The 25,796-nt window shown below is 39.6% G+C and overlaps 2 protein-coding genes across 8 annotated transcripts in view; one reads left to right on the forward strand and one right to left on the reverse strand.

Annotated features, from left to right (window-relative positions):
- LOC109487791 (tyrosine-protein phosphatase Lar-like) overlaps nt 1-12,462 on the forward strand; it is a 13,286-nt gene extending 824 nt beyond the window's left edge. Inside the window, 19 exon segments of the mRNA XM_019791859.1 lie at nt 761-882; nt 1,313-1,603; nt 2,425-2,548; nt 3,167-3,342; nt 3,704-3,861; nt 4,286-4,439; nt 4,944-5,026; nt 5,470-5,716; nt 6,145-6,249; nt 6,252-6,470; nt 7,006-7,161; nt 7,446-7,607; nt 8,082-8,197; nt 8,581-8,725; nt 9,125-9,445; nt 9,817-9,837; nt 9,966-10,053; nt 10,616-10,670; nt 11,077-12,462. Coding sequence (XP_019647418.1) covers nt 774-882; nt 1,313-1,603; nt 2,425-2,548; nt 3,167-3,342; nt 3,704-3,861; nt 4,286-4,439; nt 4,944-5,026; nt 5,470-5,716; nt 6,145-6,249; nt 6,252-6,470; nt 7,006-7,161; nt 7,446-7,607; nt 8,082-8,197; nt 8,581-8,725; nt 9,125-9,445; nt 9,817-9,837; nt 9,966-10,053; nt 10,616-10,670; nt 11,077-11,976 — 3,630 coding nt within the window. The 5' untranslated portion in view covers nt 761-773 and the 3' untranslated portion in view covers nt 11,977-12,462.
- A 1,647-nt stretch (nt 12,463-14,109) lies between these two features.
- Nucleotides 14,110-25,796, reverse strand: part of LOC109487790 (Down syndrome cell adhesion molecule-like protein 1 homolog) — a 38,940-nt gene continuing 27,253 nt past the window's right edge. For all 7 annotated transcript variants that reach the window (XM_019791857.1, XM_019791853.1, XM_019791855.1 and 4 more), the window contains exons 8-19: nt 25,389-25,468; nt 24,438-24,690; nt 23,553-23,873; nt 22,960-23,106; nt 22,395-22,568; nt 21,687-21,971; nt 20,835-21,152; nt 18,519-18,536; nt 17,859-17,952; nt 17,424-17,481; nt 16,757-16,945; nt 14,110-16,328 (exon numbers count right to left, since the gene is read on the reverse strand). In XM_019791857.1, coding sequence (XP_019647416.1) covers nt 15,540-16,328; nt 16,757-16,945; nt 17,424-17,481; nt 17,859-17,952; nt 18,519-18,536; nt 20,835-21,152; nt 21,687-21,971; nt 22,395-22,568; nt 22,960-23,106; nt 23,553-23,873; nt 24,438-24,690; nt 25,389-25,468 — 2,726 coding nt within the window. In that variant the 3' untranslated portion in view covers nt 14,110-15,539. The remainder of the gene's footprint in view (nt 16,329-16,756; nt 16,946-17,423; nt 17,482-17,858; nt 17,953-18,518; nt 18,537-20,834; nt 21,153-21,686; nt 21,972-22,394; nt 22,569-22,959; nt 23,107-23,552; nt 23,874-24,437; nt 24,691-25,388; nt 25,469-25,796) is intronic.

Consider the following 25,796-nt stretch of genomic DNA (forward strand, 5'->3'; position numbering starts at 1 on the left):
AAATACTCCCTTCTCGGAAAGCTGTGTTTTGATTACTCCCATATTTACTGTACTGTGCATGTGCCTACAGAAAGCAAACAGCTTCAGATGTGCTATAATGATAAGTTTGGGCAGTCAGTGTCAGGAAATGTCGGGATGATCGGACCCCTCCTTATGTACAAAGAACGCTAACCATACAAGTGGATACCCCTAGGGAATACCAATGGAAACATACGGGGTCATTGACCTCACGGGTTACGGACGTCATGCACGGGCCAGGCTAGCACGTTTCCTGTGGGAATTTAATGCAATATTTCCTGCATGATTTTCTTTAATTAAGTGGGAAGAAGGCACAGGGACAGCCAAGTGAACAAAAGTTTCCTCGGTTACTATTACTTTTTATTAGGAACAAATGAAATAGCTATCGTGAGTAGGAATTCTGTTCTACTAAGGAGCTTCTATCAACAGTTCTTTCAAGAGGGCCATCAAGGGTTGGAGGTTCCAGTCAAGAAAAAATGTTGTGTATCTGTTTACCCCACCAATTTTAGCAAAAAACTTTTTTTTTGGTAAGTTGATGGCAAAGAATCTGGCCTTTTTTTTATATTTAAAAATTTTGATCTTACATGTGAGTGATGAAAACGCTGTAGAATTGTTATTTCTGTTGCAATAGAAACAAACAAACATGTAAGCAAACATAATGTACTTTTACAAATATACTTTAGCTTTTACAATGTATATCATATATGAATATAATGTTAATTACTTCAATAGCTTGGTGCAGTGTCAAGACGTGGATGGACACCAGAATGCCTGGGAGTACCCAATCATGGTTCTTCATACTTGTCCGCCTCCTAGTGGCAGCTGTCAGTACTGCAGCACAGTACAGGGATTGTTCATTAAATGGTGAGTATTGCATAAGGCCTTCGTTGGTAGTTGGTCATATAATGTTACATCATGTGATAATACCTAATATCACAGATGAATGAATGTTGCAATAATATAATGTTCCTCAGCAATGTTTTGTTTTCTAGTATTTCTTTTTCGTTTATTGTTACAATGTGATATTTCAACCTCTGAAAGTTGGTTTATTGGTACTTTGGTTCATTTACAGAATTTAACATAAAAATTTAATGGACTTGGGGAGGAGGTCCTGATAATGCTTAATGCCAAATTCAGAATGTTGTGTATTGTTATTGTTGTGTATTGAAGCGGCAAGAACTCCAGTCAGGTGCCTTACAGACATTGAAATGTAATCAAGCAGGTGAGATACAGTGTAATATGGGTTGTGTACTCGAGTAAGAAGAAAAACCAAGGGATATTCTGGTACCCACAGATATACATGGCAGAGTGCAGCCTGTGAGTCCAGTAGCGCTCATTGGGTCCACGGTCACACTCAACTGCACCATACGTCCTGATGAAGACGGCATCACTGCGCATGAGGTGTTCTGGAGAAAAGGAACTACACTGATACCACCGGAAAACTACCACGCTCTTAGTGACACAGTCAGTCAGTTGGTTCTACAGAATGTTTCGCAGACATCGCCAGGGCACTACGTGTGTTTCGTCCCTGAGCCAATCAGACAAGACTGTCCTGTTGTTGGCGGGGTGGAACTCAATGTCGGATGTAAGTATATATGGATTTAATCATGTATGTATCTACTATGTACTAGTATGTGTGTACGTATTGTACATATGTATGTATGTTATGTACAATGTACATTGTATAATATCTATTTATTCATCTATCTATCTACCAATCTATATGCAGTGTTCGAAATACCTGTCTGCAGTCTGCAATTTGCAGATAGATTTTCAAGATTGCAGAAGAAAAATTTATACAATCTGCAATTTTGCAGCAGGAAAAATTGGCACTTGGGATTTGGTGCTCTTGGCCCCAAGGACAGACAACACTTATAAGCTCCTGTTCTGAAACAACAGGAGCTTCTTCACTAATTTACATCAACCTTGTCTTGACTTGTTTATCTTTTGTTTCCTTGTGGACTTCAAAAAATTTGTCTTCACTAATTTGCATATCAATCAATAGTTCATGCTTATAAACTTGCAAGATTGTAGTATGGAGGCTTGTGTATTTGCAGAAAGTATTTCCAAATTGCAGAACAAAATTTTGACTCTTCTGCAATATTGCAGAGCACTGAAAAAAAGTATTTCGACCACTGATATGTATCTACTAGTATCTACATATTAGATAGCTATAGATATATGTAATAGATTTATATCTATGTAATATATTGTACATGTATGTATGTATCTATGTATATCATGTCTCAAGAATGTCTTGAACACCTGGATATGTAAAGTGTGCATATCTAGCTATAGTCCCTGCAGTCTTGACTAAGCTAGCAGTACTTCTTAGTATGTGTACTACATGTGTAGAGCCTCTTCTGACTGTATGTTTAAAGAGACTCAGGGTCTTTCTGTATTTAGATGCCCCAGAAGAGCTAGTGTTGGACAGGTGCCTGTCAGAAAACCTGGATTCTTTCACCTGCTGGTGGTCCAGAGGACGGGAACCATTGATTGACACTGAATACAGCATAACATACACCCACTTGTAAGTACTGTCTTATTCATAACCTATGATTGAAACTCTAACCCTTCAAGGAATAAGAAAGAGAAGCAGAGAATTTGTCTCACCATGGAGGTACAACTTTTTAGTTCCATGGTCTCACATTAGCCATGTATCACTCATCACTACATTAAGCACGCTAGTACCTCCTGTAAAATGACTTATGCTTTAACTTGACTCGACTTTATGTGTATTTAAGGACACATTTGAGCATGTGTATGCATTTTATCTCAAGCAAAGAAGCTCTCCCAGGATGGAGGAATAAAGAATGGAAATAAAATCAATGAATGAGTGAATGAATTTATACCGAATGTCATCTCTCGTTATTCAATATCTACATGTATGTCTCTTGCCTCTCAGTCACAGTTCAAGTTTCAAGTTTCAAGTTTATTTATTTCACCAGGGAATACCTCAGATCCATTCATCTGCTTTTCAGGTATCCCTGGGCACACATTAAAAACATACAATTTCATAAAAATACAAATTGAACCCAACAATATACAGAAACGTTACAAACATGTACATGTTTGGTCAATGAACAAACAAACAAGCAAATGATTTACCAAAGTGACAAATGTCATTTCAATATAACTCACTATCTAGGAGCAGAGCAGGCCTGGAGGCGTGTGAACCACTGGAGGTGGAGGGTTCCTCTGTAGTCTGTCACTTTGTGTCTAGTATCAGCCACGCCGGCAACATTCTCTTCCACCTGAACGTCACAGCTACGAACAAGCTTGGCAGGGCGGAGTCTAATAACTCTGTAAACCCAGAAAACTACGGTATGCCATTGTTCTTCAATTAACATGTGGTTCCTTATTTTCTTCCACCATAAAATTCTGGCTCCTGTGATCTTAAAGCAGCAAAATGTAGGAGAGAATTTTGCATTTTCGAAACTCTCCTACAGAGATTTAATCCAAAATTTTATGTCTGACTCAATGAATTAGTGTAGTATTTGTATCTATACGGGATATGTTGGGATAAAAGAAATCTTTTATCATGGTATTCCAGATATGTAAATCATGTAACATGAATGGCTTTTAGAACTTTGTTGATGGATGTTGAAAATCCACACTTTGATATGACAGCTGAAATTCATTTGAATAGTGTCTAACCAGTTAAAGATTTTTTATCATCTAACAGTCAAACCCAATCCAGTCCGTAACCTGCGTGTGGTGGATCGGAGGTCAACATCCGTGTCATTGTCCTGGGATAACCCTGCTGAGCTACATGTAAGCCACTTCCCCCTATTGTACCAGGCAAGGTACCGGGCAGAGTGGGATAGCCCCAACACATTTAAGGTAAGTCTTTATGGTATACCTTAAGGAGAAAGTTAACATGAATGTCATTGTCCCAAAGCTACAAATAATCTTTACAATGTACCTGTCAGGTATTAGAATAAAGTTCCATGAAGCAGAATCAGCTTATATTTTCTGTGATAAATGCTGGTCAGTTGTATGATTTTTTATTGTTTATTTTGTTGGTTGGTTGGTTGGTGGGTCGGTAGTTGGGTTGATGGGTGGGTAGGTGGGTGGGTTGGTTGGTTTGGTGTTTAGTTGTATGAATCAGGGTCCATTTTGTAATACTTATTTGTATACTGTCAGATCCAAATTCAGAATCCTGAATATTCTAAACTATCAAGAGCCAGTACAGGGAATGGGACCCTATAAGGCCCAGTATGTACCCTTTGTCTCTGACCTTGAATCTTCTTGTGTTTTATATCAGTACGTAAACTTGAGCCAGATGACACACGGTGACCTGACTGGCCTGAACCCCTTCACGACCTACGACATCTGTGTCCGTTCCCACCCTGTCCGTCCCGAAGGTTACTGGAGCGACTGTCCTGACCAGCCGGTATCCGTACAAACAGACAAGGCTGGTCAGTTATTGAATCTTCAATTGTTTGTCTTCTGTTTTATAATGTTGCTGTCACAATAAAATGTTTGCAACTCTACTCTACAGATTTAGTCACTGAAAAATCAATAAAGCACATTGTAACCCATAATGTTTTGACCATATGGGAGACGTGGCTCGGGTACTGAATTGTTTTGATGAATAATATCCGTAGGCATGATGATGATGAAACATGAAACATGGTGAAACCCCCCAAATCCCTGATCCATATTGAGTATGTTTTTAGCTGTACTATATTAGCCTCTATCAGGCTTCAGAGACAGCTGGAAAGAGTAGAAACTGTCCAAATAGACATTCAAATAACATCCATGTCAGGGGAGTTGGTCTGCTAAAGGAGTACAGTTTGCCACTCTAAACTTTACTCCTTTAGTAGACTAAATTCTGGGCTGGCATGTTATCAGTCTATTTGGCCAATTTGGTAGCAACCTCTGAAGCCTGATAGAGGCTAAACCACAAGTTGATTTTGCAGCCCCTGTGGGTTCAGTACCTGCCTGGCTGCACGTCACTCCCAGCAGGGATGCAGGAATCAGGAATGTCGTCATTTACTGGAAGGTAAGATCCGTTCAACTTCTACAATTGTACTAACGTTAAATAACAAAATGTGTTTACCTTTTTCCAGTACTTAAAAAGTTGTAAACACTTGCTTGTAGTCTTTGAGCATGCATTCTAGAAAACAGATTGCACAATAAATAATTTTCTTGTTTTTTTGTCTACTAGTACTTGACTTGTTGCTTGGGATGAAAACTAGGAATAGGAAAATTTAAGTTTGAATTGACAGTTATATTGTTTGAATACATGCTGTACCATGTGCACTTTTTTATACATTTCATATATGTGGATAGTACTTTAAACTTTCTTACTACATTATGCTATGCTTGGTGATAACAAATTTCTTCAATATATATATATGTATGTAAACAAGAAAAGCAACCTAGTAGACAAAGAATTAGAATGTAAGAAAATTGAGATATTCAAAATTTTTACGTCCAACTTAGGAATTGCCTCCGAGAGACCGGAATGGCGTCATCAAGGATTATACAGTGACAGTTGCCTCGATGTTGAAACAAGGGGAAATTTCGCGGGATAGCTACGGACCTTTCACCATCCCAGGCAACGGGCGGCACAGGAATCTGTCCGAGCTGCAACTGAAGTCTGACACATCATACGTCATCAAGGTTCATGCTTCCAATGAAGTGGGACGGTCACAAGATAAAATTCTACTGCTACCTCAAGTTGGTCATGGTAAGAAATTGATTCCTGGAATTTTGTACTTTGACTGGAGACCAGTGTAATTACAGAATATTAGTCTAAGAGTTTCTATGCACAACAAACTTCTTCTTACCTCTCAACATTTTGCTACCTTCTATGTGTACCAAGAACCTTCTTGCTTCTACTGTCTTTGATGTAATATATTTCTTGGAGCTAGGTGGCGCCACTACAAGAAGAATGTAGTCCTAAATACATGTATAAAGCTTGTATCCCCCCTTGTTCTGGGTCACGACTGGAGTGAATTTTACTGATTGGCAATTTGGATGAATGGTATATGGTTTTAAGTATTTTGTCCATCTTGGACAATGAAAATCAATGTGAAAACATCTTCATTTTAGGGAAAACACATTTCATTTTAATATTTATTCAACATATTTGTTTGTGTTTGTCCTTTATATTAGTGCCAGCCGTTCCATCAACAATAAACATCAGTGTGACATCACCAACATCTGTTACATTGTCATGGCAACAACCGGAGGAAACCCGTGTGCAGCTCACCGGGTACATCGTTTTTGGATGGCGTGGAAGTCTGAGAATCAGATATACATGTGGGGCAAGCCTGACTGGGAGAGTATAACTGACGACCAGGCACTGTCTGCGGCAACTGTACAACACGAGATCTCGCGTGGGTTACAGGGACGTACACGGTACAGGTTCGGGGTTGCGCCAGTCTCCCGTGAGGGTTTCGGAGAGGCAAAAGTTGTTGAGGCGTACACAGAGGAGATGGGTAAGTGTTAAGATTTTGGTTTTGTCATGTTTGTTAGCTGAAAAATGTCAAGATGATACATGTATGCAGTGCTAAAGTGATGAATGAAATTAAATAATGGAGGTATAAGCTGTCCTTCTAACTCCATTATGAAATGAAGGACAAACCTAACTTTTCTCACTGCAAATCCGGTAATATCAATCTGGCATTTGTATTAAATCTTTTGTTCATAAAATTATGTACCGGTAATAAGTTTTATCTTGCCTTCGTCCATATATCAATAATTATTAAATGACGTCATATACCATCATGTCATGTGTATATGATGGTATATAATGTTAGGTGGCATCTAAAATATCATATATGACATCATATTATGGCATGATAACATTATACATGTACATGTATGATGATTAATGATTTCATGGTACATGTGTATATTATAATATCAATACAGTGTGACATGAAACTGATATTTGATATGATATATGATAACGTTATATGATATGATATGATATGATATATGAGATATGATATGATATGATATGATCCACAGTTCCAGTGGGCCAGGTTGAAGACCTGACCCTGACTACAGCAGGCCCCACCTCCCTCCAGCTGACCTGGGAGCCACTGAGGCTGGAGTGGCGAGGGGGGATCCTACTGGGGTACCTGGTGCAGTACTGCCCCCTAGTGGAGGGAGCTCTATGTGCAGGTGTGTGGATGTTATTTGTACTTACATGTGTCAGAAAGAGCTAATTGTTTCTGAACATAGACTAAAATCAATGAGTTCACTGGGTGAGAGCCTGTATATTTTGGCACCCACACTTCCTGAATGGTATTTACAGTATTTCAATGGAGTTAGGTTGATTCAAATTACTTTGTAAAGAATAAATGACCAGGAATTTTACTTGTTGTATCGTCCTAATGTTAACGTTACATAATGCAGTGAAATAGTTCATACACTGATGTTGTTTTCTCTTTATTTTCTCCTTGAAGAAGGAAGCGTCCGCACAGTAAATGTCACAGGTGAGGAGACAGCATCAGTCCTGCTGCAGGGTCTGAGTCCATTCACCCGGTACTCTGTAAGGATCGCAGCTGTGAACCGTGTGGGCTCAGGACAGTTTAGCGCTGCATCTGTACAAACAACAGCTGCAGCAGGTGGGTGTCATCCGCAGACACTTTATGTTTATTTATTTATTTAATTATCATAATTCACCACATACACGTACATGGAAGGCATGGTGGAACAGGTGTACCTAAGTACACCTTTCCGAGGCCACCATGTTGTACCAGAAACTTCCATTCATATCTATCTGCTGACTTATATAAATCTGCTACTTTGAAAATCATGTCACCTTTCTGGTGTGGAAGAGCAAATGTCTGAGGTATGATAATTTCCTCATAATGTAAGGAAGAATTTAAATTGATATGCATGACTTATAATTAAGCATAGAAGCTTTTTGACAGCATCCATCATCTTTCTTCAGCTACATGTACTGAATTTCTAGAATGTAACATGTATTGCAAGTAAAATGTTAAGATGGTATTTGATATACATGTATGTACAGCATCCTTACACCGTGTTTTGAAAAATACTTGGGAAATCATAATGTTTTGAACACTTTCTTACAGCTCCTGAGGACCCTCCAACCAACGTACGATTCCCAAATGTCACAGCGACAGTTTTACGGCTGATGTGGGACCCTCCCAGGATACCAAACGGCATCATTACATACTACATGGCACAGGTGAACAGCACACTACTGTAACGTGTTCAGTTGATAACTTTCTTGATCTAAAACGGCATCCAAATAATTTTTCATTGATATGTAAGTAATTGACTATGCCTTTTGTAACCATGTAGATTAGGTACAGGTGTGCATTGTTGTTTTTATGTAGGTCTTACATATTTTAATTGGAGATTTACATTATTTCTGGAAAAATTGATAACTCACTCCAGTTCCACAACAGCTTTTACTGGATTATCTAGTTTTAGTTATTTTGACCTTAGTTCAATACATATGCCATCCATCTATCCATCCATCCATCCATCCACTTTCATTTACACTTTATCCTTTACCAGCAATTCTCTTATCCATTCACCAATTCCTTCCTTCCTTCCTTCCTCCAGGTGAATGGAGATGTGCACCAGCTGGTTGATGTTGACAGGGTCCCTGTCTACGGGAACACAAACTACAGTGTTCGGCTGCAGGCCTGCACCAGTGCTGGGTGTGGGCCCTTCTCATCCAATCACTCTGTCACCACACCTATAGGTGGTAAGTCTGGCATTATAACCTTAACCCTCATTCTGCTCAGTAGCCTTCTGACATTTGAACGGTGTTGGCTACAGGGTTAGGCCGCAGGGAGAAGACCAAGGTCATTCCTGAAAATACATGAATGATGAACTAGGCAGCATATTTCCTCATACATGTATCTTTATTCCCATTATTTCCTTGCTATTTCAGACATAAATTGATACATTATACATGTACATGACTACTTACCCTCTCCAAACATAGTGAAGCAGATTCATCATGATGCTGATGTTGGCCTCCTCAACCCAAAGAAGAAGAACTGCTACAACATTAATGCTTTTGTTCCCCCTCTTTGTAACCCTGGTATTTATCAATTATGACATTGATTTATATTTCATTTCTGATATTGAAAACTCCCAGACCCAGAGGCTCCACCCCCACCAACCGTCTCCGATCGTAAGTCCTCCCCATCCACCGTCCACCTCCGTCTGGCCCCTCCGGCCCATCCAAACGGCCCGATTGACCACTACCTTGTGTCGTACACGCAAAAGGACAGCAATGGGAGAACACAGCCACACGTCCAGAGGGTTGAGGGGACGACGGAGGCAGTTATAGAGGTGGACTGTGCTGAGAACAAAGCTGTTACGTACGAGTTCTGGGTACAGGCTGTCAATAGCGATGAGCAAGGAGGGCCACTTACAGGAGAATCCAGCACAAGGCTGGAAAGGCAAATGTGCCTGGGTATGTAATCATCGTATAATTATGATACTACATGTATCTTTTTCGTACAACACTAATTGAATCTTACCCAAAGACTGATGCATTTTAAAATAGCCTGTCACAGTGAATTTTAAGAGTCTTCATCTTCTATAGCTAGAAGCATCATTAGTCCTTGAGGTACTTGCACTAAGGATATATCCACTGGCAGGTGTTCAAGACAATTTCTTGAGATAGAAGGCATCCATAAGCTTGTGTCAGTCTACCTGATGGAATTATGAGAGTTGATATGACAATAATTATTATATACAAGATTATATAGTACTAATTGTGTGTATTGATGAACATTCTACATGGCAAGAATATAGATATACCTTTTTGTTGTTGTTTTACAGTTCCGGTGGTGAGAGTTGATGGTATGTATAATCCTACAATTCCTAGTCACACTATTAGTATTACAACAATTTCCTACATTTTGTGGCCTTTTAGACACATTAAATCTTACTAAAAAGTCAAGATGTTGTTTGTTATTGTCTGTTGCTAGGTGTGCCGGTTGCCATAGTGATCCCAGTTGTTGCCGGGATCATCAGCATCATTCTAGTGACCTTCCTGGTGTGGAAGAACAGACACAGGTATGAACACAGCTCCTCGACTAGTTCTCAACAATGGTAATCTCAATTCTGAATTTTAAGCATGAAGTCAAATTTATTGCACAACGATTGTAACATGTACAATGTATAGAAGATAATGAGATTACTAGACTCCATCAAAATTCTACATGTCGGTTTAACGGGTACTATGTCTGGCAGAATGTTGAATAGAACTATTGGCTAAGAACAAGTACATCTCTACAAAAATAAGCAGTAAAAATAGCAGATTTTATTTCTTCTTGACACATGATACAGATGCCATGGACCCTGCAGACCATTGTTTAAACATCCTTGCTGTTGGGGTGGACCTTTAGGACGAATATCATTTTCCCGATCTGTTTCTCACATTAGTATTCCTCACTAGGCAATCTCTATAACTTGATGGAGTAGCATGTGATAAAAAACTACATTGTACATGTGTACACTGAAGGACAAAGTAAACTTCAAAGGTTATTAGGAATACACAAAAAATGTAACATTGTAGTTATCAAAATAAAGTGCTTCAGATTTCCAACACAGTAACTAACTTCTACATATCATCTAGGGTGAAGCGGAAACTCTTTCCCCATGTGCCGGGACCCGTCTTGTTCCTGGAGAAGGTATGACTTATAATCATTATCTTGTCAATACTTGATATGTTTGCAATGTCCTTATCATGTACACAATGTACAACATTCCATGTCATGGAATGTGGTTATATAACGTGCCTATGAATACACAGTATATTATGGAAGTATCACCAAGGTAATACATAATCGCTTTTAGCATTGCATTCTACCTGGCTTTGGGAGCAGGATCCCGGAGTGGTAAACTATGATCTAGATCTGTCCATTTGGCCAACTTTCCATTGCTTCCTGAAGCCTGGTAGAGGCTAGCATTGCATTGCAGTGAATTGCTTTTCATTCATGTTAAAGCAGAATATGCTATTCATAGGAACTCACTGCATAGAATCAGGGGAATGTATCTGAAGGTTAGTTAGTTAGTTTGTTTGTTTGTTTCTGCCAGGACGGACCCTACTCTGCCTTGTACGTCGTCACTCCCACCAGCAAACATGAGCCTGAGATTTGTGACGACATTTCTGACTTCCTATCGAAAGACGGAGAAGTATCACTGTTGACAGACGGTCAAGAAAGTCTGAATAAGAACGAGGGCGTAAATGAGGCAAGACCATCAGCTCCAAAGACGCCTCTGGGTTCAATGTCGTACGTTTCCAGACAGGAGGACAGCTCCCCCCCATCAAATGGAATATCCCAAACTCCCGAACATCATTCGCCAACAGATAGCCTTAAGACGATGTCTTTGTGGGATGCTGAAAAGACTCCTCGTAGCAAAGACCAAACGAAAACTCTGGACACATACATCAGGGTGGTACCAGAAGGAGACGAAGAATTCTATTGCGTGACGGGAACGTTGCTTGAGAAGACGACACCAAACTCTGACAATATGCCATACGTCACTAATCTGCCTTCTCCACTGCCAAATGACGCAAATGTGGATTCTAACCCAAATCTAGATTATTGCGTGACAGGAACTTTGCGTGACAGCACTTCACCAGGGCCAACTAGACAGCAAGTGCCCCCAGAATCTGACATGCCCTACATCACAAACATTACCACCCCACCTCCTAGTGGCAATAGTGTAGATTCTAAACCAGAGGGTGAAGAGCACTTTGGGTACCAAGCACGCTATAGCAAGGATTCACCCTGTGAGGAAAAGGAGCCGCTCATTGGTAACCAAGGAGCTGAAGGTCGTTACCATGGAGCTGAAGGTCGTTGTCCTGACAACCAGGAAAGTCCCAAGGTTAACACAGATGGTTATGTGAGAGGAAGCTTGCCTGATGGGAATTATGTCTCAAACATGCCGGATAACGCCAGTCCAACCTTTGCGCCATACACGCCACATTAGAAAGATCATATTAGACATGCTTCTTTGCATGCCGTGGACCAGTAGTTCAAAGCATGCGCCAGTAGTTCAAAGCCAGTTGACCTAGCTTGCATCTCAACCAGAAAGTTAAGGGCTTTAGACTCGTCGGTTACAGATCCAACTCGCATATCTAAGAAATTAAACAGTTGCAATTCTCAGGACAGGACATATACATGTAGCCTAAGTTTACATCTTACTATGCTTTTAAAAAGAGGAGTCTAGTTTTATCGAATACTACTGTAACAATGTATATTATTGCACTATGTACATTGCATAAAATGCATTTGCTGTATACACAAATTTAAAGAGCCATTATTATTATGTGCCACACTTAAAAACCTTCTAATTAATAGAAGCATCTCAGTTACATTGAAGGTACTAGTATGTGCCAAGTCAGCTAGGAAAAGACAGTGCCACCTATTGCCAGTGGTTAAGTGAAGATTGTTTAGTATTACATGTACTTGTAATTATTCAACTACAAGCTGGTGCATGTACATTTTTGTACTAGTAGTGTGTTACACATCCTCAAGTAAGAGATGGTAGCTTTTTTACGTGATAGAAATGTAGGAGTACAATGTTCAAGTAGTGGTTAGTGTAATAGCATTATGTTTGGAAGTAACACAAACATATTGAATCATGTTACCTTCGAATTCTATATAATGTTATGTTTTCAATTCAGTTAAGGCTCATTATAAGGCTGTCAGAGTTATTGAAAACATGCTGCTATGCTGTACATGCCTGAATTTTGATATCAAACATAAATAAAACAGTTAAATATTTTTTGTCCTTTGTGATCATACTACCGGTAGTATTTAATTCTCTAATGTTTTCATTGTCTAAGTCATAATGTGCAATGAAGCAAAAATAACACCAACAAGTACAATTATCAGTCCCACAGTTTAATGCACAATCTTTCAATGCCATATAAACAGAAATACATGTACTGTGATGAAGCACGTTAAGTACGATTAACAGAACACTGTGACACAGACAGTGTCTTTTATACATACCATTGGCTGTAACATTCTTAGTCTTCTTAACATAAATTCAAGACTTAGTCTATTTTAGACTTTACAGGTGTCATCACTTTTCTGCATCACTTTTCTTGCATACATTTACATACACATACAAGACATCCTATCTAAAATATGCAATAAGGTAAACAATCTTAGAACTTACTAGTACAGTACATGTAAAAAAAATCAACCGTTTTTTCCTGCACACCTGCTGCTACAAAACCTGAAATAAAGTCAATTTTTAAACTACTATACCATAAATGTATAGTACTACATTCTTTTAACATTTTACTTGCCATAAATTGTGGGGCCTTATAAATGGAACACAAACTTTTTCCATATACTGTACACTACATGTATATCATTGTGCACACATTTGAATAATTTGCTGGTTTAGTAACTTTTATAAGATCAGACACTTGATTTTTTTAATTAAAAATTTGGATCAAAAGTCACACACACTCTGGTGTATCATCTGCTGTTCCCAGTTATATGAGGTTAGACGTGGCTGTATGCATGCGTCAAGGCTTGACAGCACCTCACTGGGTACCCGTCACGTGGTTTTAAAATGAGGCCTGGGAATGAAAGGCTGAATCATTCACCAACCTGATGAAATAAGTCACAAGAAAAGGCCTCCAACACGTAGCAATTATTTACTGTCCCCTGATGACAACCGCAACAATTTGTTAAATCAGCAGCATCTTTTTGCATGTAAGCATAACTTGGTAATACTGTAAGAATGCTTTTTAAAATATCTTTTATGAAAGACTGTGTTTTTAATTATATAGTAAAAAAACTGTATTGTAAAATAGTGTGTATTATGTTGATGAGATGTGCTAAGCTTTTTACCAAGTCTTGCTAGGATCTGCCTTAAAGAAAAGAGCATTACTGTGTTAAGAAATCTTTAAATTTGTTCCTGATACAACAAAATGTAAAATACTATGTACAAGACTGTGTGTTACCATGGAGGTAGAAAAAACCTACATGGTGTTACATAGAAATATAATGTTGTTTCTGACTAATTTCATGTGCCAATACACAAATCTGTTCCCTCACACTGTTACAACAAAACTTATCAATAAACATCTCAAATTCAGTCACTGATGATTTTGGTTTACTGTGTCAGAATCTCCATATAACATTGATACAGTAACTATAACAATTATACCACAGTACACACCACTGATGAGAAGCACCTACATGTACCTATCTACGTGGACATGACTTGTACAGTTACATGACGTACATGTACATGTGTTCCAACTGAGAAGAACCGGAATTAGACTAGCTGACATTTACAGCTCTTCTGACAAATCTATGTCATGTAGAATGGTCTGTTATGCTGATACAGATACATATAGATACGAGATACATGTACAAATACAGAATCATGGTAGATTTCGATGTTAAAATTGTAATGGTGGAACAGCCTTGAGACATTTTGTCTTCAATTTGCACTATCAAGTAACACAATTTCTCAGACTAGGCAGGATGGCCCTACCCCTAATTATTCATCTTCTCATTTGCATACAGAGCTATAATGAGATCACAAAGTAAAGCGCATTGAAAAAAACAAACAAAATACCTGTCCAAATTTAATAAATTCTCTACCAATTCTGAATTTGGCCAAGATTGTTTACAGTGTGATGCCAGGGTTATAAATGACATCTGACACTCTCTTTTACATACATGTATAACTAGGATAAATCTTGAGTAATAGGTGCTTTTTCTGATACAATACAATGTTCCAGGACTCAAAAACATGTTATTCTGTAGCCAACATACACACAAAAGAAATTATTTACATTTTTTGATCACTGTGTTTTTTTCATCATTATATACCGGTAATATAAAAAATTACTGACATGTTTCAATTTTTCTCCAGTAAGTCGATAATCGATTGATACAGAGCCTGGGCCTAAAATACATCATCTCATTTTTATCTAAATTTCTGTGTACATAATAGACAACTTTGATGAAAGTTATCTTTGATTGATACAAAATATCCATAAACATGTACTACTCTGGAATGCATTTGAAAGCAGGAACACACACAAAAAAAACAATTAAAAGGTATTAAAAGTTCAACAGAAGACACAAGTTTTCTAGCCAGCCTGCTTTTTTTTCTTTGTCATCTCAAATTTGTTTGACGTAACAACATGTTGAGTGCAGAAGGCACAACAATCCTGGAAGGGTTCGGGGGCATGCTCCCTTGGGAAAGTTTTGAAATCTTTGCATTTTGAATGGCAAATTTTGCTGGTGGACTAAGCTTAGTTTAGGGGACATATCTTTACATGATGACTTTTGTCTGTCAAAGATGACGCATTGGTCAAACTTTTTGTCTGTCATGAGCGGCAAAATTCCGTCAAATGACGGAAAGACTCTCCCAAGTCTTGCTGGTGACCTTTGACCCGATACATGCCAGTTATTGCCAAAGAATTGGCAGTTGGACATACATTTGTAGCTGGAATTAGGAGAAGACAGACGCTGGCTGGAACACAAAGATACGGTGTAAGACACAGAATCTTTTCAACATTTCATCTCGCCTGCTGTTTTGATGTACGTGGTATTGTCGGCCTGGTGACTTGGGATTTCTTCGATGGGCGTTGGAATGGTTGCCCCAGCAACTGTTGCAGGGGCAAACGGGAAGCCTTGCAGGATGTTTGGCATGGACTTGCTGATGTAGTTCTTCAGCTGGCTCTCTGGAGACGGTGGCTCTTCAACAGTGGTGCTCGGTTGGCTCTCGTTGGACTTGTAACCGGATGATCCTGACGTGACCGGCAGGGATTCGAGGCTGTACCGTGACTTGTAGTCTGGTTCGACGAACTGGCCAGGCTTTCCCACCGCCGCCCGGACGTATCCGTCCATCGGTTTGGCCTTCTGCTGGGCCGGGTTGGCTGAATCGTGGCGGAGAGTGTAGGTCTGAAGGTAGTCGGGGGTCTCGGTGCCACTCTTCCTGTAGTAGTCACCTCCGGCTCCCATTCGGACATAATCCATGATCCCGTCTGCGGTCTTCAGGTAATCAGCGACATCTTGGATCGGATTGTCTTGTGCAGGAGGATCTCCAGCTGAAGCAGCTCCCATCTCTGCCAGTTCGATGCCCTCTGGGCTGACACTGGGCTGACCCTGACCAGGAGGGTTTTCGCCATTTTCTCCCAGTTTGGTGTAAGGAGCGATGGAGCCAGCCGACTCTTGCGACTTTGGGTCCAGCCCCTTTGGCTGGCTGTTGTCGCTAGGATCTGCAGGGTCAGTACTAGTGCTGTACCCGCTCGAGCGGCGATCATCAGGGGCATTGTCTTCCAGAGGCTTTTTGTCCACCTGATAAAAAAACACAGCTGGTTATTAGTTTGTAAGCTTTTCTTTTAAAGAGAACTTACTTAGTGTCTTGGCAAGTCTAGATTTTTGTATATTTGCCTGTAATTTACAGGTTATTGTTTTTTTCATACTCAGAGCCATAATCTGTTAAAGGCTCACAGTTAATCGTGACTTGCAAACTTTAATGTAACTTGCATTTTTTTTTTTCATTTGTGACATGCAGCATTTGTGACATGCAGCAAACTTGACCAAAGGCCATGGTCATCCATGGAAGCAGAGACCACAAACTCTATGTTCCAGACAACAAACAGAACTTTCTTGTACACTTGTTACACATGTTGAGACTGCTCCTCAGGAATCAAACTAAATGTGAACCTGCCCTAAACAACTAGAGACCATGACTGCCTATAAAGATGTCTTATTTCTCATACCTTGTCGACTGTGTCAGAGATGGGCATAGTTGAGTTCATATTGGCATCATTCTGGACCAGGTGGACCCTCTCAAAACCTTTGTTTAAGAAGTCTGCAATGTTGTCGACTTGTTCCTTCTCGTTGTTGTAGCTATAGTTGATGGTGGGGAAGTTCAGCTGGGAGTATGTGCTATCGTAGGGGTCAATCATCTGCAATGGGGGAAAAAAGCAAAAATGTACATGATGCATCTCAGTCAAGTTTTTGCACTGCTAGATCAGTTTTGGTGTGTTTATTGTGTGTGTGTGTGTGTGTGTGTTACAGTAGATGTGTGTGTGAAGATGTGTGTGTGTGTGTGCATGTCTGTATGTACGTACATTTTGTACTATGTAATGATACACAATGTATGTGTGTTACTGCTAATACACAAGTTATGTTTACTAATTCCCTATATTATAATGGACATGTATGTACAGCATACTAATAGCATACACAAGTTTATTCCACAGGGCCCTTTCTTTTCCGAAGGTGGTGGTACCATGAAGGCTTACCATGTCAACCAAGGCTTACAAAATCTCCTTCTTCAAATACAACTATTCAAGTTTGGTTGGCAAAGAGATTTAATCTCTTGATTTTGGTGATGATACTGACCACAAGAACGCATTATCTTATATAAATGACTCTCTTTACCTCGTCGTAATAAGGCAGAGCTGGCCCAGGCACGTGGGGGAAGAGCTTTTTCTTCAGTCTGGAAAACATCCCAAAACATCTTGTTGGGCTCATAAGTCATAAGCCACTACAGTGCTATCTAACACTGGTCACTTTACAGGTACAGGTAAAAGCCCTGTGCACATTTCAACATGTTACAAGCTGTATATTTAGTTTAACCCATACACTGTGATTTAAAATGTATACATAATTGCTCTTTAGTACAATATCATCATCATCATTGCTGGAAAAATAGCTCCAACAAAAACCAGAGACAGTGATACACATGATGTAGCTGTATTTCTGCACTGACAGTTGTTACAAATCTCTGACAAGCTTCTAAAACACATTAGAGAAGATTCTTATGCGTGAACAACAAATATACAATGAACATGGACAAAATCGTAATAAATGTACCTGTCCTTGTTTGTTTTGAACAGGAATCCAACAAACAACAATGTCACCACCAAAGCTGCCACAATGACAATGATTGTTACTGTCACAGAAGTACCTGAGGAGAAAAGGCAACAATAGTAAGGAACGTGGCTACTGCACATTTCCTTGAAAACATAACTACAACACGACCACATTCTTTCAGATGAGATGTAAGGTTGAACATTGTATGTTTGAGGATAGTCACACATATGGAAGAACCCACAACAAACTAACCTTTTTGACAGACTTATCGACTTCTGGCATTTTTCAAAGAATTCCTGGGGCTTGCCAGGTACACATTGAGTGGATCAAACTTATCAGTCTGATTTTTGCGTTATGCCTTAAAGGGGTTTACCAATTATGCAATACACACAAACATATACATAATTTTCTTGTCAACTGAGGATGGGCCATGATCGTAGATGAAACCTTTCACAATTCCTTTTTCAATGGAAATGCATTGTCATGCAGGCACTAAATACACGTATGTCATGATTAACGCAGCATGCCATACTATGTAAATCTTTTTTCTGTTCCTGCCACAGGTGCCATTGTCCTAAAACACTGTTCAAAATTGGTCTGAGCAGCGCTTCCAGATTCTACCATGGCTACTTTTTCGCAGAAAAATGAAATTTCATTTACCTCCTGGAATGGCCCCACCTGTAAAAGAAAGAAACAAGAGTGGAATAAATGAATAACAATGTTTTGCATGCATGTGTCAACAAGTCTTTCTTAATGCATTTACTGAGCAAGATCTATACATAAAGTTGGAGGTGAATTCTAGAAATTTGCATCTAAATATTGAGGCAAATCATTACTTTGGAAACTATACATTTAAAGAGTTTTAAAAAGCAAAGTGCATCTATCGTGTTGATTACCATAACTGCAAAATGACATTATCTCTGACTTGTTTGCTTTTCAAACGTTTTCTCGAGAAGCGCTACCAGGTCCAGCTGCCATGTTAACTGTGACCTTGTGACATCTTCCCAGAACTTGATGGTGTCAGGAATATGGAATTGTAAGAGTATGATTTGCAAGGATCGATGTTCAACAATATTAGCAGGGTGAGTGACAGTGTATGCTTTGAACAAACATCTATGTCCATTGAATGATATTTTTCTATGGTTGAATGTATGTGTCAAGTGATGCAGATTTGAAGACATACTCTCAGCTCTCTATTAAACGTACCGGTACGTTTATTTTTTTTCGCCTCAAAATCCACCCTGTACATTCTTATTTTAGACGGTACGTTTATTTCTTTTTTCATAATCGGAAAAGTTCCGGGAAAATTTCCGGTCCTGAATGTAAAATGACAAAAAAAAACCACTTCTCCCGGCCCAGCCGACAGCAATTGAAAATGTCCCGGTACGTTCTGTTTTGCACGGTACGTTTACGAAGTTTTCAAAATCACGGCAAGTCTAAGAACATATTACCTCCCTTTTACTGTAAATTATATTTGGGAACACATACTGTGTCGAAAATATGAACTATAACGGGCGTTATGTAAAGAAAAATTGGCGAAATTTGCAACATTTTTCACGCAACATGCACACACATCTCACTCAAAACTCCTTGCTCAGAACAATCTTTTTCTTGGGACTATGTTAAAATAATACCACAAAACAATGTATTCTAGCACTTACAACATGTGATACTCTCAAAAAGTCGAAAATCCTACCACAAATATGAAAATTTAGCGCTGGAAAAAGTCCAATTCTCATGCAGTGAAATACGTAAACATGTAGTTTCTCACGGTCGGCAGAGCTCACTTTTTGTGGGGGGGGGCAATTATTTATATTCTTTGTAAGTACAGATAAAACTCTTTCTCAAAAATAGACATAAGCAATTTGCAATTAGCAAAGCTAATTATCATGTAAAAGACCAAAAATAGGAGTATAATTGCAGTCTAATGTGTGAACTTTCACAGAGAAATATTTTGCAAAAAGTGTCCCCCCTTCAAAAAGAATGTCTCAGTTTTTTCTAAGAACTGAGTTCTAAACTTGAAGCCCCGCCTCTACTCATTTGCATATCTCACTGGAAACACTTCAAAGCGTAGCAGGGTAACATAAAACCCTTGACTCTAGACTGTTGTGAAATGCAATGTGTTACAATGTTGCCATTTGTTTGAACTATGATTAGGATGTAGCATTGATCATTTACTTTGGTAAAAAGAGAAATATGCAATGCATAAATGGAAATTTGGGAAAGATAAAAAAGAAATAATTATGTTTAAGTCGCTTTAACATTAAATACTTGTAGATGATTATAAATTATTTTGCACATGGCTTTTACAAACTAGTATCACAATTTGTATAGAGCATATGTTAAGCATATGTTCAACTTCATGAGCTCTAAATGAAATCTTACTGATAGTTACCAAGCTGTAAAAAATCTACTCTTATTTCAAAACTTCATATTACTGTCCCTGCTGATGCAATGCAATGATCAACAACAAATTGTATGAATGCAGAGAAGTCATATTGATGTATGACAGTGTAATATATATACATTTGTATATTACACTGCAAGTGATGCATATACTCTACAACTCCTCAAAAACCTGTAAGAATACTGGCTGTTGACTTTGATAATTTTCCAGGGGGCACATTTATTTTGGGGGTGTATTTATTAGGTTTTGAAGATTTGTTGGGGGAATCATATTCAAGGGGGTATGTTTATTCAGGACCTGTCAATAGTTGAAAGTGACAAGGTCATATAGACGCACACATATATACGCCATGAGAACACATTTTTGGAGCATAGACGTTGCTTACATGTCAATTTTTTAAATTTCCCGGGGGGTACTTTTATTCCAGGGGGTACTTTTATTACATTTTGAAGATTTGTCTGGGGGGTACTTTTATTCCAGGGGGTACTTTTATTCGAGAGGTGAGAGTAGATGCAGATTTGAAGTCTTGTGCCCTAAGAAAAACTCTTCAAAAGACCAGTGATTCTTACCACACATCTCCTGCTCTAACACATCGCTCTTTTCTCCGGGCAGCATCTTCCCATTTGTGTCAATGTTGACTGCCCGTACCCAGAAGTTATACGTCACAGGCCCCTCGCAGTTTCCAACATCAACCATCACCTCCAGAGGGTCTTTTTGTGCAGACACCGTGGTGTTCAGAGCCATGGCGGTGCTGTTTTGAGGTTGGTAGAAGACGATGTAATGGTGTATGGGACCGTTGGTATCATCTGGGGCAGACAGCTTCAGTACGATTGACGAGTCGCCTGAAGGCGCCTGACTCTTTATAGGTGGACCAGGAGCACCAGGGGCTGGAAACAGAAAAATCAAAATCTTTCAAAACTATGATACATCGTTATATTTAAAACCACTTAAGGGATTCAAAACAATGCTAGCTAGTAACTGGAGATACAGTCAAATCTGCACTAGTCTCGTGAAAACCTCTGTGAAAGGAAAACCTGGACTCAGTCTGTGACCACTTTTTGTGGTACATGTACCATAAAGTGTTTTAGGATTCTGGCTACTGTGTCTACATTTTCTAAAGTTCATTTAAAGGACATGACAAGTTTGCTTGCATATAAAAAGGCTGTTAGGGTGTAGTACATTCTAACTTTGCCTGCAACAAAGCAGTACATTTTTCTGTACTGTCGAGCATTTATTAATTTTCATCATATTAAATATTCCACTGTACACAAAATAAAATTTGACTCATTAAGAATTATTGTCCACAGTTAGTGTTCACAAACAGATCACCCAACCAATGAATACTGCTGACTAACACAAAACCTTTTTGGCAGACATACATGTACAAACACATACAATGATAGACAGCTACTGGAACTCACCTCCAATGGGTGTCTTGAAGCTGATTGGTTCACTAAGAGGCCCACACTCCACTGTGCAGGCCTTGACACTGATATTGTAGCTCGTGACGCCATGGACGGGTATGTTGACGGGCATGTTGACACCAAGATCTCTTATCTCTGGATCTGTTGGATTTTGAGTGCTGTTGATCTCGGCAATGTAACGTGTGATGACTCCATTTGGGGTGGCAGGAGGGATCCAGTCGAGGGTGACCACATTAGGTTCCATGATGACAAAGGTCAAGTTGGTGGGAGCGTCCAAAGGAGCTGCAAAGAGAGGAATATTCACATTATTCAACAGCACTGCAACAGTTGGAGTAAGCTGGCAGGGTAGTTGAGGTAAAGCTCCCGAGTATGGGAGACATTGTCTTGAGGTGCAAGCCTCAAACCTCAAACCTCTGTACGTAACAGGACCCAACACACTTATTAAAAAGAGTAGGGGTAAGGTGGTGAAAATGCAAACTATATATAGTACTAAAGCCACACTGCACAGCTACTAGCTACATGAAAAATGTCATCAATTTAGGGCTTTATTTGCAAAAACGCCAGGATGGAAGATTAGTATTGTAATATATTGTAGCCCATTCACAAAAAAGCAACATTTTGTTTTTATTTTTTATTTCAAGACAAAATTAAAACACATGCAGGTGTCATCCATATACTGGTAATGAAAATGTGGACCCATCTTACCTGATTCCTCAGTTTGTATACATGCTGGATCACTCAGATCACTGCTACCCTCAGTGTTAAATGCTTGTACTTGGACACGGTACGAGGTGAAGGGCTGCAACCCCCCCAGCTGGTGGGAAATGGTATCTTCCCCCAGGGCATTGACCTCTCCTATGTCTGAGCACTGGTTTACATCTGTTAAAAGGAATAAAATGATTATGGTTTACTTATTATAGAGATAATGAAGTCAATTTGCCAAAAAAAGTTACTACAATATTATTCTTTTTTTCTTTTTCTCAAGGTGTTCTCCTGAGCTTTTGCCTACTTTTATCCTTCTAAGAAAATTTTAAGGCCTTGAAGTTCTTGGCCTGAAATTGAAGAAATATGGTGTTTGGTCACAAACTCTAAAAGGACCAGGAGAACTACATATAGGAAACACACTAGAAACGAGTCGTGGAAACGAGACAGTCAGATAGGTACATGTAACTCACTACATTCATCCCTCTGGCTGATAATACTAAGAGAAACCACAGTGACTGCTCCCTCTGTCAGAAGACAAAGTAAAGAAAATACAAGAAGTACCCACCATCACAGCTGGCCACCTGGCAGTAGTGGATCCTGTAGCCTTGCAGGAGGCCATTTCGCCACTGAAGAGCGTGGGGCTTCCATGTTACAGTCAGGCTGTTGGGGCCTGCAGGGTTCACCTCCACATCCTCCACGGATCCTTGTGGTACTATCAAGTAAGGGGAGGGTGAGTACCATTTCTTAGGTGGTGCAAAGACATTAGCACACTGTCAATCAAGAAATAACTGTTTTGTCTTTGTAAAGCAATTATATAAGAAAAAATGATAATATTATGAAGCCATGAAAGCATTCACTGACAATCAAATCATGCATCATGAAATGTTTTATGGAAAAAAACTTTTCCATACTGTTGTCTTCACTAAAACACGACATACTATTGGCTCAGCTCCAGTGGCACCATCAGTGAACGTAAGTAATTATAAGCGTCCAAAAACATACATGAAACATGTACATGTAGGTGCATATATTCGATATCTAGCATGCATTCAGATGTTGGTAAAAATAAAGTAAACCCGTTTTATATGTAGTTTTTGCATCATCCAGAGGTGTGAACTGATCTATTACTAGTAATTCTGTCACATCTATCCCACTCACCATCTATTCTTGTGTAATTGTCGACGTACACCGGTGTGCCGAATCCGCCCGCTGTTTTAGCCAGCACACCAAACTTGAACCTGGTGGGTTTGGTGACGCTTAGACCTCTGACGTCAAACGTCCGCTGCGAGCTGTCAACGTGAGCCCAGCCTTTCTCCACCCACTGGTACAAACTGAGGACCTCCACCCATTCCCGCCAGAAGACGATGTAGCCGTTCGATCGCGTCGGGTCGCTTCGGGTCGCGGACACAGGTTGCCATGACAACTGGACGGTGTCGTCGTCAATGACCTCAGAGCTCAGGTCCGTCGGGGCAGTAGGAGCTGTGTGGGAAGATACGACAGGATTAGTAAGACAAGGTGGAGCAAACTACATATAAGCACTATAGCTTTCATGATTGTTAGATGTTGTTCCTTTGGTCACACAAATTCAATCAATTGGTTCTCGGATTCGGCCGCTACAATTTTTCTGATTTGCAAAAGAAATTAAAGTATTCAGGTTTTGAATCGACTCAAAAATGCTCATCTTTTGGTCCCAATAGTTGAGAAAAATCCTTGTCTTCCTAGTTGTTACACTTTTTCCACCTAACAATGCAGGCTCAAAATTCATTGTCTGAATTACAAACCACCCTGGTATGTTAACTTCCTGGCTCCAATTGTAACATTTGGGGCAATCATACGATGCCCTGGTCTGTTTTAATTTTTTAATTTACTCCCCATCGCTTCACATTTTTTCTGAAAAAAATCTGATCATGAGAACCACACCAACAAATCAAATTGTTGTGGCACAACAGGACTTTTGTAAGTTACAAAATTAATGGAATTTGTAGAAGAAGACATTAAAACATTCATGGATTTCTTTCCAGTAGTGTAAAAAAAAGGACTTACTGTCTTGGTACTTTGGTACAGTCATCTGTGTATCAGAAGTCCTTCCAATACTGTTGTTGGCTGAAATAAGGATCTCGTACGTTCTCTCGTCCTGGAATAATGCACTTGGCAACGTCTCCCCACTGTCCGTAGTCTGGTTGTTGAAAACGAAAGTCCTTCGCTCAGATTGTACGATGCTTCCACCCTCTGACCGTGGCTCATAAGTGACAACGTAGTCGACTCCCTCACTGTGGCGGTCCCAAGGCGGTAAAGGCTGGGTGAAAGAAAAAGTTCATCCTTTAGAACAGTTCCACCTACACTCATTTCTGTATTGTGCAGGAAGGCTGCATCCTACATTGTATAACTTGAGAATACCTTGAGAAACCCTCAGTGTAGAAGGCTATCAGCCTGTAGTCACACTCTCCTCACTCTAGGTATTTTCTCTTGCTCCAACAGTCATCCAGTCTCGTCTTAAAACTGTTAATGCTTTCAGCCTTCACAACTGTACTAGGTAAGGAGTTCCAAGGTTGTACAGTCCTTACTGCAAAGGACTGGTGTCTCAGTGTTGTTTTGGCAATTGGCACCTTTAGCTTCAAACTATGCCCTCTGGTTTTCTCGCACTGCCTGGTTTGAAAGAAATTTTCAGGGTTGATCCGCTCATGTGCCATCATAATTTTGTATACTTGGATCATATCCCCTCTTTCCCTTCTGTACTTAAGCGATGGCAGCTTCAACTCTTCCAGCCTAGAGCAATACGGAAGCTCCTGTAGCTTAGGTACCATTCTCGTTGCCCTGTGTTGCACTTTCTCCAGCAGTTTAAGCTATAGTTCATGAACCTGCCGTACCTGCCTGTTCATGAACCATGAACTATAAGCTGGTTCATGGTTCCAACTGCACATGTACAAAATGTACAATATGGATAATGTGTCAAAGTTGAAGGCTCTCTAAGTCTAACTTTAAGCACTTCCTCACCTTCCACAAGACCTTGACAGTTCTTTGGTCCGTGCTTTCCTTTGTTACGAGCAGCCAGGCCTCAACTTGTCCAGAGGGAGCTACATGTATAGGAACAAACATTATACATCATTTTGTAGTGTTACCATACTTACAAGACGCTAAATCTGTAACAGACAGCTGTATTGCTGTAACACACAGCTACATTGCTGTAACATACAGCTGCATTGCTGTAACACACAGCTGTATACTACTGCAAGACACACTGTATTGCTGTGTGTTACAATTCATGGGCCATCACAAATCAATTTAATTAGATGCAAAATGCAGAATGAACAATCTTACAATTTTCGATCAATACTGCATGGACCAATTAGGTTTAACATTTATGAAAAAAAAAGAAGTAAAAACCATTTAAATCTATTTTTT

This window comes from Branchiostoma belcheri, unplaced genomic scaffold, assembly GCF_001625305.1.
Source record: "Branchiostoma belcheri isolate BF01 breed outbred unplaced genomic scaffold, Haploidv18h27 scaffold9, whole genome shotgun sequence".
NCBI classification, from domain to species: Eukaryota; Metazoa; Chordata; class Leptocardii; order Amphioxiformes; family Branchiostomatidae; genus Branchiostoma; species Branchiostoma belcheri.